The 13,254-nt window shown below is 41.2% G+C and overlaps 1 protein-coding gene across 1 annotated transcript in view; it reads left to right on the plus strand.

The window, feature by feature from the left end:
• The window catches only part of SIAH3 (siah E3 ubiquitin protein ligase family member 3), a 44,784-nt gene extending 32,103 nt beyond the window's left edge, over positions 1–12,681 (plus strand). Inside the window, 1 exon segment of the mRNA XM_026042870.1 lies at positions 11,877–12,681. Within this exon segment, the coding sequence (XP_025898655.1) occupies positions 11,877–12,470 (594 nt within the window). The 3' untranslated portion in view covers positions 12,471–12,681.
• The last annotated feature ends 573 nt before the right edge of the window (positions 12,682–13,254 follow it).

Genomic DNA, 13,254 nt, shown 5'->3' on the forward strand with positions numbered 1-13,254 from the left:
ATCTGTCTGTAATTTTAAGTATAGAACTTTTTTTTTTTTTTTTTTTTCTTTTACATATTAATTTTGTGCCTCAGCATGAATGTAGAACACAAAAGCAACAGGTCAGACACTGAGCTCTTGTGAACTTTACCTCTCCTATCAGACAGAGCAGATGTAGCCTGGAACTATTTTATCACTCAGCTTTTAATTAAAGCCTATCATGGTTTTGCACTTTTGTTAAACAGTCTTGATGTAAAATACAAAGTGGATAAAGGGTGAAGCAAATCTTCAGATCATTCAAAATTTTGGATTAGCTCGTTTTATATATGCAGGCTGCTCATTGTACCACCCGGAGCCACGGCCAGCTTTGCATCAGGAGAGATGTAATGTTTTCTAAAAGCAATCTCTGCAGAAGAGATGATGAGTCTGATTGATAGGAGAAGTTTTTCCTACCTTCTGTAAAGGGTCTCCCCACACCAAATTGGGAGTGGAAGCATTCAGATTATATCTAATGATTGTGTTATGTTCAGACTTTGCCTACCAGGAGAAAAGCAAGACAAGGTTGCTGCCTGTCTATCTGATGCTCCCATTCCCATAGTCATCATCTCCACCAGATCTGCTATATTTACTCAAAGTCAGAATGTCTTTCTTTTTTTCCAGTTATTACTTATTGTAAATCTAAGACTCATTCTCAGTTAAACTTTTAGATCAGGCATAGGGCCCGCTACCCTAAAGCAGATGATATATAACAACTTTCCCACCAGCCAGGCCCTGCAGATACAGATACTTGCATTTTTTCCCTCATGTTTTGCACATTTATTTTGGCAAGGAAATAACTGTGTCAGATGGTCCACAGGAATCACCTATGTATATGGTTTTGCTTGCATATACTCAAGGTAATTTATTCCTCAATGGGCACGAAATGATACCACGAAATGATACCACGCAGAAAGGCAAACACAGCAACTAAACTGGGTTGACTTAAATGAGGATTTTTGAGGGGTCTCTTGTGTCCATGACCCATCTTGATTGAGGATTCAGGAGACAGCACATGTCCCCTCAGTCTGCAACGCAGGAGGGAAAATACCAGTGTCCTCCTGCCTGGAGTGGGAATGTTTATTGGATGTGGCTTTAAAGCATAAGAGAGAGGACATAACCCCTCAAACACGTCACCAGTGTCTATGCCTGAGTGTCCCTCACAAACCATGCACAAGACATGTTTTAGTACAGACTCTGTTCATATTTCATTACAATTATACTGTTTTTAATATATTGAAAAATGCCAATTTCTTGATATTTTTTCTTTTGCACTTCAAGACTGCGTGACAGTTTATGTTGAAAACTCTTATTTTTGAAAAGCAAACAGGAGGTGTTTTGAGAATTTGAAAATAATGTCTTTCCATCTGGAATATGTTTAGAACATGGCAACATATTTTTGCTGCATCTGTAACTACTACTAAAATGATTTTTTTTTCCAAAACAACCCTGGAAACTTATGGTCTTGCCTAAAATTCCGATTCCTATTTGATAGAGGGAAGTACAGTGCTAAAATGCAGACAGGGCCTAAAAGAGCATTTTCTCATTGTGCACAGAGGTGTGTCATTAGCATGAGGAGAGCCATTAACACATCCCATGTGCTGTGTTACCCAGTCATGCCTGATTGTGTTGCAAAGCGAGATTAGCAAAAATGAGCTTGAAGTTGGACCCTTGCTGCCATTTGATCGTGGGGAAAATAATTTCTTCCACTGCCAAAGCTGCAGCTATTATTCAGTACTTAAGAAATTCAGCCGATGCATTCTTAATGAATAGGATTTCGTGTAATTAAAATTTTAAATAAATCCCTAACATGAGCCCTGGTTTGGACTTCAGATATGGAAGTATCGCTTTTGACAAAATAGGTTGAGGGTATTTTTTCCCTCCCTCCTCCTCCTCTTTTCTTTCATTTGAGAGATTAACAAAATATCTTAAGCATACTAAAAAATAGCAGGAGAGAAATTAAAAAGGAAGGCTACAATGAAAAGACTGATACATGAACAGAAGACTGTTCATGTTACCTTTATAGTTCTTTGGAGCATCAGTCCCTGTGTGGTGGGTGTAAATAGCGTGTGGGTGGATGCTAGTGGGTGATAAAGCTGTTATGAGTCAGAAAGAAGATGAGAATTGGAAAATTTTTGGAGGGATTTTCCATACAGATGAGAGGAACGGATTGGGCCCTGAGAAGCCAGAGAAGAGGAGGATGAGAGTAGGAAAAGATGTATAAGTCGAACATGGCACATTCAAAGAAAAAGACATTTCATTTCAGCAGAAACTCTGAGTGTCAACATGGGGTTCCTGCCAAGAGGCATCTGCTGTGGGGAGATGCCCAAGATGGGAATTGGGACATTTCCACTCTCTTCTGCAAGCCTGGGAATGCTCTCACAACATCAAGAGGCCTCTGCTGCAGAAGACGTATCAAGAGATGAGAAAAATGATGGCATGTTGTGGGGTAGTTTAGCAGGAGGATATCACATTGCCCTGGAGAACAGGACTCCATTCATGCCTCTGTGTCCTGTGTGATGCTGAAATCATTCACAGCCAAATGTTGGTGGGTGGCTGCCAACCACTTGATCTCGACTTTTGGGTTGCTCAACCTAAAGCCTTGGTAGCTGTATCTGAGGTTAATGAAGGCTGCATCTGGAAGATATCAAGTGCTCTATGAGGCATATTTACTCTGAAAAGTCAGGTGTTGTGTGATACAAGATGAAGAAATAGATAGTATCTGTACATTTGGATCTTTAATCCCTCTGTGCCTCATCTGTTTGTCTCTAAGTTTGGAAGTAAGATGCCATTATACTTTAGCATGCCACAGGTTGCAACAAATGTCTGTGATGCTACAGCAGATACAGCCACAGTGATAACCTCCAAAAAAGGAGATAAAAAGTGAACTCCCTTCCTATCAGAACCATTTTTTAAGAATGTGTAGGTCTCAAAATGATCTTATATTTGGAACAACAAAAATAAGCTTGACGTCCAGATACGTGGGTTCCTCACCCCTTGCCAAATCCCACCCTGAGGATGCTATTTTTAAATAGAAAAAAAAAATCAGAATGCTTTAACCTGGATAAAAAGAATACATTCCTCCTCAGTGTATTATTCTCAGAAACACCCAAATCATGTCAACAAGTGTTATGAATCTCCATATAAATAAATGTGTGTATGCACGTTTGGATACATATATAATTTAATACACATTTTAAAGCCAGCCTAAATCAGATACCCACTGTGAAAGGTGTCGTCACAGATGTGTTAAATTTTACAAAGACATACAGCAGAAAAACTGGTTTTAGAATGGAAACGATCTTATTCAGAGGCAGTATTAGCACAGGTGGGTAGTGGTAGGCTTGTAATAGTGGGGCCAAGAGAGCCCTTCCTAGGCTCTGGTTGTCTCTGAAGGTCCCAGCTGTGAACTAGCAGGGTGAGCATCCAGAGTGGGGCTGGGATGTCCTCCATAGAACCTGTTTTTCCCCAGACAGGACATCTAGCGACTTCACACCACAGATAGAGCATAATGAGCTCCTAGGGTCAAGATGCCACACATTTATATTTAATAAATCAAGTTTTGGATATATGTGATTTGAGGTATGGTTCTAGGTTTCCAGAGAGCAAAATGGAGAAAATTAATTCATAGGGGACTTCTTAGAAATCAGTGATAAAGGAGGAAACTACAGTTGAGCAACATGCAATCTCAACCACAAAAGAGGTATTCGGAAACAGGGAATTGCATAAAAAATTGCAGTCTTGTCTGCTTTCACTGAGAGAGGGTAACACAGAAGTAAGTTCCTACCAGGACTCCTGAAATTCAGGAAAGAAAAAAAAAAAAAAAAAGAAAGCTCTGTCTGAGAAGAAAAGTGTTTGGACTCAAAAAAAAAAAAAAAAAAAAGGAGCAGATGGGTTAAGTTGCAGTTTATCAGAGTATAGAAGCTGCACAGAGGTAAAGTCATAGTACTGTGTCTTGGTTAGAGCTGGATGTTGTGTCTGACATCACAGAATCACAGAATCACAGAATCACAGAATCACAGACTGGTTGAGGTTGGAAGGGACCTCTAGAGATCATCCAGTCCAAACCCGTGCTCCAGCAGGAACACCCAGAGCACGGGGCACAGGGCGGCATCCAGATGGTTTGGAAGATCTCCAGAGAAGGAGACTCCACAACCTCCCCAGGCATCCTGTTCCAAGGCTCTGTCATCCTCACATTGAAGTTCTTCCTCACATGGAGATCCAATTTCCTGGGTTTCAATTTGTACCCATTATCCCTTGTCCTGTCACTGGCAACCACTGAGAAGACTTTGCCCCCTGCTCCCTGCCTTCTCTACTCAGGTACTTGTACATGTGTACATCAGATCTCCTCTCAGCCTTCTCTTCTCCAGGCTAAACAGGCCCAGCTCACTTAGTCTTTCTTCATATGCTCCAGTCCCTTATCATCTTTGATGCTCTACACTGGACCCTCGGTCAAGCTTTATTGTCATCTCTGCCATTTTCTTCATGACCTCCTTCAAAAGTTCCACTTCGATGGTCTTCAGACTACACCATTGACTTCCCCAAGCAAATAGCCAGGGCCTTGGGTGAATTAATGAGTATTTGCAAAGTTGTGTGTGATCAGCGAGTAAAATGCAGTTACACAAGTGTGCAGTGTCTGGGAAAAGATGATTATTCACAGCACTTGCTTTCCTGTCAGACACCCTTATCGATTGGGTGGTGAGAGCTCTGTTGCCCTCACTCATAAAGATATTCTCTTCAGTGTGCTGTATTCGTAAACATATGAAAGGTTGTCTTTTTGCACATTATGTGTATTGTTATAAGTAAATATATAAATCAAATTACCATGCTCCCTTTGTAACACCAGGAAAAGCTAAAAATTTCAGAGCAGTGACATTTAAGAACTCCTTCAAAGAAATGAGCAGAGGTTATTCTTCTGAGACGTGGCAGTGCAGTTCACCCTCTCCTTACACCATGGTTTCAGGGTGTGAGACCTCTCCCAGGAGGTGGGAGGCCAGGATTCAACCCATCCCTTCTCCTGAGGCGTTTAAAGCAGTCTCAGCTCAGTAATTAGAACTTTCTCTATAAGACTGCCTTGGGTAGCAGCAGTATTAACCCTCCCTTTTGAAGCTGTGTCAATGTGCAACAGGGAACTCAAGGTCTGAAGGATTCATGAGGGAGCTGGCACCTGTACATCCCCTGAGATGGGCATTGCTGCCTTCATTTTCATTACTTTCACCAAAGTTGATTAGAAGTGTTCATTACCTTAAGTATCTGTCCCAGAGTGAGAAGTGAGGATACCAAAGCCTTCTCTCCTGGGTGGGTGTACAAACTTTAGGAGCAGGAACATCCTTACATCACAGAATCACTATGGTTGGAAAAGACCTTCAAGATCATTGAGTCCAACCATAAACCAATCAGGAATATACTTACTAAACCATGTCTCTAAGCGCCGCACCTACCCATTTCTTGAATGCTGCCAGGGATGGTGACCCCCTCACTTCCCTGGACAGCCTGTTCCAATGTTTCATCATTCTTTCCGTGTAGGAATTCTTCCTAATGTCTAACCTGAACCTCCCTGGTGCAACTTCAGGCCACTTCCTCTCGTCCTATTTACAGTTATTCTGGAGAAAGCATTGATCTCTCACCTCACTACAACCTCTTTTCAGGTAGTTGTAAAGAGCGATAAGGTCTCCCCTGAGCCTCGTCTTCTCCAGACTAAATAATGTAAAAGCAATGCATTTATTTCAAACGTTAGTCTTAAAAATGGAAAGAGAAAATGGAAAGATTTCTGTTCACAAGGTTCCTCTAGATCCTACTCAATTTATGGTAAGGAAGAATACATAAAACATTCTCATACATATGTGTGTTTTTGTACATGTGTATGCACATCCATATCTATCTATCTATCTATCTATCTATCTATCTATCTATCTATCTCTCGTGTCTCAAAGACAAAGATGTGGCCTTCAGGCATGCTAGGAGAAGCTGAATAATCACCCTCAGTAAACAACGGAGTTGGGACCATAAAATTGCACACTTATCCTTGTTACTCTAAGAAAGCACTTGGAACTTGCAGGTTTAACTTCCGAATCATGAGAAAACTGCACCTCTTTCTGGTCCTAACATTTTTTGCGTGTTTACAGTGAACTAGCACCACTGTAAGTCCCACCCACATGTGGCTGATGGATTCCCAGGAAAATGTCAGTTTGAATCCTTTCCTGGCCAAAGCCTTTAATTATTGAATATGGAAGCTATTCTGAAAAAAATGGACGGCACATATAGATTTTCTGTATTTGCTACTAGAGCTTTTCACCATTTTGCTACATGGACTAATAAATGTTAAATATTTGCACTAGTGCACAATGCACACTTGTGTGTCCTACAATAGGGTTGTGGCTATGCAAGTGCACAGTCCCATTTCTTCTGTGATACAAGTTGAACTAGACACGGTCAGTGCATTTGGATCTTCAGTCCCTCTATGTCTCAGTTCGCGTCTGATCCCATTTCTCACTTTAGTCAAGGCTGCTGACACCTTCGTATGGAATTACTGCAGTGTTTTTAATGAAAGGAGTAATATCTGTGCTCCTGTAAAGGGTCTGGCTCTGGACATATGCTTTAAACATGGTCTACAGCCTGGGAACAATTTACATGTTCCATTGTCCTATGCAGGGTCAAGTGAGAGAGAGCAGCTCTGCTCAGGGATGAAGGTACAGATCTGGGCAGGTTGGGAATTCGCCAACCTAACAGTGAGGTCTTCTCTGAGGTGGGGCAGACAGCAGCTGAGCAGGGTACTGATGAACATCATTGCACTCATGAACGTAGGCAGAAACAAGGGAAGGTGGACATCTGAAACAGGGCAGAGGCACTGTGACCCAGAAGAGCTGAAATCTCAACTCAAGAAGGAGTCAGGGTGGCTTAGTCAGATATGGGTGTCTACCAGATAGCATCTACCTATAGGCAGGTAGGATAATAGAATGTCTACCTCCAGAAAGCCCTGTAGGGAATCCCAGCTCTGCAGTCTGGTTTTGCTTCTCAGCTCCTTTACCAAATCTATCCTTTGACCTGGTTTTCTATTGAGTCTCTGGTGACTCTGGTGTAATGATGGTCGGGAGTCACAGGACTGTACCTATGTGTGAAGAGGTGTCCTCTCCTGTGTCCTACTATGCTGTCTCCAGTATGTTACTCATCATCTTGCATTGTGTAAGACAAGCGCACTCTATCATCATGGAGCCGTCTCCTGTCTGCAATGGGCTGCTCTTCTCCTTGAAAAGAAACAAGCAGATCTGCCCCCATGGATGGGACAATCCCATCTGCATTTCGAGAGCGATATTCAAGGGAACGTGCACTTGATCTATCTTGGGATGAACTGATTTGCACTCTGGAGGTCTTCACGAGCTATAAAAAGAGGGGATATAGTTCAGGCTTAGCCATCTACTCCTCAGATGTCAAATTTAGAATAGATGAATCATACCTAGAGTGATTTGTCCAGTTTTTAGACTAAGCCTGTAGGAAAGCTGAGGCGGGATCCAGAAGCAATGTATCCCAGACTTTATTTTTCTTTCTTTCTAAAAAAATACAGCAGGTATTTAGAAATCTAGTCTTTGCCAAATGAATTGTTCTTGCAAAGAATTGCACTATAATAAACCACATCATTAAAAGAAAATTGTTCTGTGAGCAACAGAGCCTGATTTCCTGTGGTTTTGTGTCTCATGGCTGGATTATCTTGTGTCTAATGAAGAGCACTCTGACTGAAGCCTTTTCTCCCTTTCACAAAGACTCTGTCTCATGTGGATTCTCTGGTGTCTAATAATATAATTGGACTCAAGCTGCAGTTGTTTATGTTCTCTCATGTCTGACAATGTAATTTTGCCCATGTGACAAGCTATGCCTCTGTGGAGACATAAAAGGGTAATTCTTCTCCACCCTGTGCCACTTTTCATAAAACTGGTTGAAAATTAATACCCTTGTGATTTCTGTCACACTGTTAAATTTGACTGAAATTGGCCAACAGTCTAAAAGATTATTGAGAAAAGGACTGGACTGGCAGAAGAATATTATAAGCCTAATTTTCATAGGTAATCAGTTTATAAATGATGAAAACACTTGAACAGATTAAACGTGGAAAGAATGCTCACAAATATTTGTTTAAACATTTAAATGTTTGATGTGATCATTTTTATGCCTCCTTTCCATTTCAGCTTTTTAAGCTCAATTCATAGTCATACAAAAGAACACCAAGGGCACAACATCCCACTGGCCATGCTTATACTTTAACAGTGTAAGTGAATATTCAAATAACAAAATATTCTGGGATTTTTTTCACAGAAATAGGATTTTCTAAGTTTTTCTGTCATTTAAAAAAATGAATTTAGAAAAGGAATATTCAAAAAACCAGAAACTAGATTTTGAAGATAACTCTCACATCATCAGAGAATAAAAATAGTCATATGGTCTGTGCTGGAATATCAAATATTTTTTTAAAAACCTGAAAAGAAAAAATATCAGAACAAAAATTCTTTGCTTAAATGATTGATGAAAATGTTTCAAAAATGCGGAAGAAAACTGTGATTTATTTTCACACACACATACACAAATTACAAAGGAAAGAAGGGAGATCCACTGGCTAAATTGTTCATTGCAATTTATTTTCCCCATGCCTGAACCATTGAAATGTGATTATCATAACATGATTTTTGGAGGGATTTGTATTTTCTTACCTTGGACACAGTTCAGATGAATGAGCTACCATTGCACTCCATGCTAGGGTAGCTTATCAAATTAGGAAAATGCATTTTTAAATTCAATTACACTCTCAGTGGAAATGGTTTCTCTGACTCTGGTAATCTTTGGAGAGGAATTATACACAGTCTATAAAGTTTCACATTTCAAAATCTAATTTACAATGTTATTCAAGAGGTTAATTTAAGATTCATCTTCCAAAAGAGGAGTTAAATAAAATGGATAGAAGACTGGAAGTTGTTGAGCGGTTGAGAAGTTTATCAGCATGTGAGTATGAGTTCATTAGTTTTAATTAGTATAATCACTAATGTTGCATTAACAGTTTGGTGAGAGAAAGTAATTGCTCACACCCACTGTATTAGATTGGGAGATTAGAATTCATTTTATGAGGCAATTAGCATTTCAGGGATTTTCTTAAAAAGCCTTTACAATCTGCCATTCCAGTAGCCTTCACCAAAAGAGTTTAAATTAACCATAACTTTCATCCTAATGGGATGCAAGAATTAATGTAGAGTTAAGAGGGAACCAGACCGTTCCTGCAGTCCCACCATGATAAGCAGGCAGCTATAGAAACAAACCTCGATTAATTTATAATGACCTGCTTTTCTTCCCAGATAATGCTAGTCATTTCTCAGTTCTTGATCTCTGCTTGGAAAACCTACATTCGTGAATTTTATACAGCAATATGACAACAAAACAAAAAAAATGAGGAGAAAAAGAAGATGGTAAAGTAATGGTTTGAAGTAATGATTCTCCAAAGAAATGGCTGGATGATTCAGTTATTACCTGTTCAATTATTGTTCACTTATAGTCTGTTATTCCTTGCATCAAATGTCAGAGGAAATAGAAGTGCCACTCATTGACCCCTGGTGTCACAGGAAGAGTCATGCATGGGGCAGCATGCACAACCCTGCCTGCCCATGATGTTTCCCTGCCAGCTGCTGACAAACCAGAAAGTTGCATGGAGATTCAGGACCTAACAGTCCTGGCTGGAAAGAGAGCTCTGCTCATTTAAGGACTGGGACATTCACCCAAGAGATTGCCTTCCAAAATGCCATGAAAAGCAAAATATAAATTGTGCAGAGAAAAAATGACAGCAGCAAGAACATTTAATCTACCATATATAAGAGCTGCCATGAGTAGCATCTAGGTATCCATAGAAAGGTGTGACTACACACAGTTTCCAACATAAGCAAGGTGGTGGTGCAGGTGGTGATGCTGGAAACAGCTCTGAAGCCCACACTGCATTGGAAACATCCCATGTTCTGCACCTCTTGGATCTGTTCTTCCAGGCTGTGCTGGAGCAGATGCCACAGGGTTATGCCCTCTTTGTATTTTCAAGCTGTCCTTTGTAAGCTTCTGCGAGAAACTTGCTTTGTCTTTTGAGGAAAGATGCTGATGCATTGCAGGGTTTCAACAGGCAGAGCACAGGCGTAAAATCCTTAATTTATCCCAACTAACTACAGCGTATAACTTACAAACCCATAGCAGACTGTAAGTAACTTTCATTTGAGTATTGGGTGAATTTCTTAAATTTTCCTTAATTATATGCATAATTAAATCTGCATATTTAAACACTATGTGTATACGCATGCACATATGTTTAAATCACATGCACACATGTGCATATATATGTATATGTATATTATGTACATATATGCACATACTGTTACTCCTTATACATATAGATACATCTTTTTCCTATTAGCATCATCAAAGGAGTTCAGAGGGAGAAGAGACCTTCCTACCTTTATATGCTTAAAATTCAGGTGCATCTATAGACTGGCTCCAAGCCTTAGTCACCTGTGCCCCACTTAGGAGGCAAATTACTCCACCTAAGACCTGAACCAACCCTTGCAAGTGCCTCCCTCCTTCTATTAACTGCACAAGCAGTCTAAGATAACCAGATTTCTGTTTCATATGGCTGCAGCAAAAGCTTAAAATCAGGTTGAATGAAGCATGGCCATCATGCCTGTGCCTTAGGGTTTCTCTGTGCGTGGAGTTATAGCAAAACAGACATTATTCTTCCCAAATAACACAGCATGTGCATATGCTTTGAGTAAGGCTTGTTCCTCCTCAGCAATATCCACCTGACAGAAACAGAGGGGTTTGCTTCCTAGTTCTCCTGTGGAACCATTCTGCAGGAGTTACTGCATTTTCAGTTAATCACCCTACCTTAATCCAAATGAACTTTAGTAGAAATATGCCCTAAATTTTCCATCCATCCACCTTTGAGGACTATTTCAGCTTTATGTAGGAAAATACAATTAAGCAACAAATACAATGGCCAAAAAAAAAAGAAAAAAAAAATGAAGGCATTCTATACAATAAAAATTGACTTTTATGTCACAAATTATGTGTGCTATAAAGCATATTGTTTCAGGAAAAAATGTCTGCATTCGCTAGTGTGTTTCATTAAAGAATAATAAAGCTATACATATTTCATTTCCTTGTTCTGAGCTGAAAGAGCTGTAACTCTATAAAATGCCCCATGCTGTCCTTGTTTTGTTGGGCTTTTTTTTTTTTTCTTTTTAATGAGTTTTTTTTTTTCCTCCGAACTAATGAAATTGCTCTTTAAACACATACATCTCTCATTTGAAGTGACATACCAAGGCTCAACCATTTTGTCTTCTCTCATGGGGAACAAGACAATTGACAGCAGCTGTGTAAATCCACGCCTGAATTGCCCCAGTTTCTGTGTGATTTCAAAAACAATGAGTTCCCATGTCCCCACCAGTGTCCTTCAGGTGGGATTTTAGTTGACTAGCATCTGCGGGGACTGCACCTTGAATATCTGCATCAGATCCTTATTCATTAACTGTTCTGTGTGATTTATAGTCATTCAACTCTATCCTACCTATAGGACAAGAGGGAACAGCCTCAAGTTATGCCAGGGAAGGTTCAAGTTAGATATTAGGAAAATTTCTACATGGAAAGAGTGGTGAAGCATTGGTACAGGCTGCCCAGGGAACTGGTTTAGTCACCATCCCTGGTAGTGTTCAAGAAATGTGTAGAGGAGGCACTTAGGGACATGGTTTATCGGGCATGGTGTTGACGGGCTTACAGTTGGAATCAATGACCGTGAAGGTCTTTCCCAACCGTGATGATTCCATGATTTTATGGTTTGTGTCTTCCTCCAGTATGCGTCGACTCGCTGTGCAGCTGCCCAGGCACCCGCGGAGCAAGGCGTCCTTCCTCCCTGCCACCACCACGAAGCGGTGCACGACCCCCAGCTGGTGCCTTGCACATGCCCGCTCTTCTCTTGCCAGTGGGAAGGGCACCTGGAGGTGGTGGTGTCGCACCTGAGGCAGACGCATCGCATTGATATCCTTCAGGGGGCAGAGATCGTCTTCCTGGCCACGGACATGCACCTGCCGGCACCCACGGACTGGATTATCATGCACTCTTGCCTCGGCCACCAGTTTCTACTGGTCCTCAGGAAGCAGGAGAAGCATGAAGGGCATCCCCAGTTCTTTGCCACGATGATGCTGATCGGCACGCCAACCCAAGCTGATAACTTCACCTACCGGCTTGAGCTCAACAGGAATCAGAGGCGCCTTAAGTGGGAAGCCACCCCGAGATCGGTACTGGAGTGTGTTGACTCTGTCATTTCGGATGGGGATTGCCTTGTGCTGAACACTTCTCTGGCTCAGCTCTTTTCTGATAATGGAAGCCTAGCAATAGGAATCGCAATAACCACCAGCAAAGTGCACAGCGCTGAGGCTGAAATATGAGGGAGAAGAGGAAGAAGAGGAGGAGGAGGAGAAAGAGGATCCTCCAGCTGCCTTGTGAGAGCCAGAACTTGCAGACTTTTTTGGGGGGTCTCAGGTCTTTTATGGTATTTAGTACTTGTCCACAGTGGGCATTATGTAAACATCCTGTGGTCACAGTCTCCATGTAATGTATTTACTGTTTTGTTAATACAATTTTGTGAGAAATTTTAAAGAGGCTGATCAATTTGTTGTCTCCCTCCAAGCAATTCTGGTCAACCTTTTGAGCTGACACTGCTCTCATGGAAAGTGCTCCAGGGGTGACCCGCAGAAACCATTGGTGTGAATATGCTATGAGAATGTGTTTCCCTCATTGTCTGCCTAATTGCCTGGTATTAGGGAGGTCTCAGTGCCTGAAATAAGGTAAAATATTCCAGTAGGGAATGGAAGCACCCAAGTTGCAGCAGAGTCCATGATCAGAAGCAGCTTCAGAGAAAGTGCTGTGCAGTGAGTTGACCTCAGGTGGACTGAATTGCACAGGCCTCCAACTGTTTGAAGGTCCCCTGCTCCTTCCCTTGGCACGTGCTTGTTGCCCTGTGCTTGTTTTTTTGTGTGTGTTCTAGCAATAATAATTTAACTTTTGTACCACAGTTGCAGCCAAGCTCTCTGACGAATAGCAGTGCCTGCCCCAGGGAGCTCAGAATTTCAAAGCTCCCTTCATCTTCATAGAGTGAGGACGCAACATTCACCACCCGGATAACAAACTCTCCAGAAGAAAAATTCACCACCTTCACAAAGATAGGTCCTG

Source organism: Nothoprocta perdicaria, unplaced genomic scaffold, assembly GCF_003342845.1.
Source record: "Nothoprocta perdicaria isolate Ctin4 unplaced genomic scaffold, notPer1 scaffold_316, whole genome shotgun sequence".
Classification (NCBI taxonomy): Eukaryota; Metazoa; Chordata; class Aves; order Tinamiformes; family Tinamidae; genus Nothoprocta; species Nothoprocta perdicaria.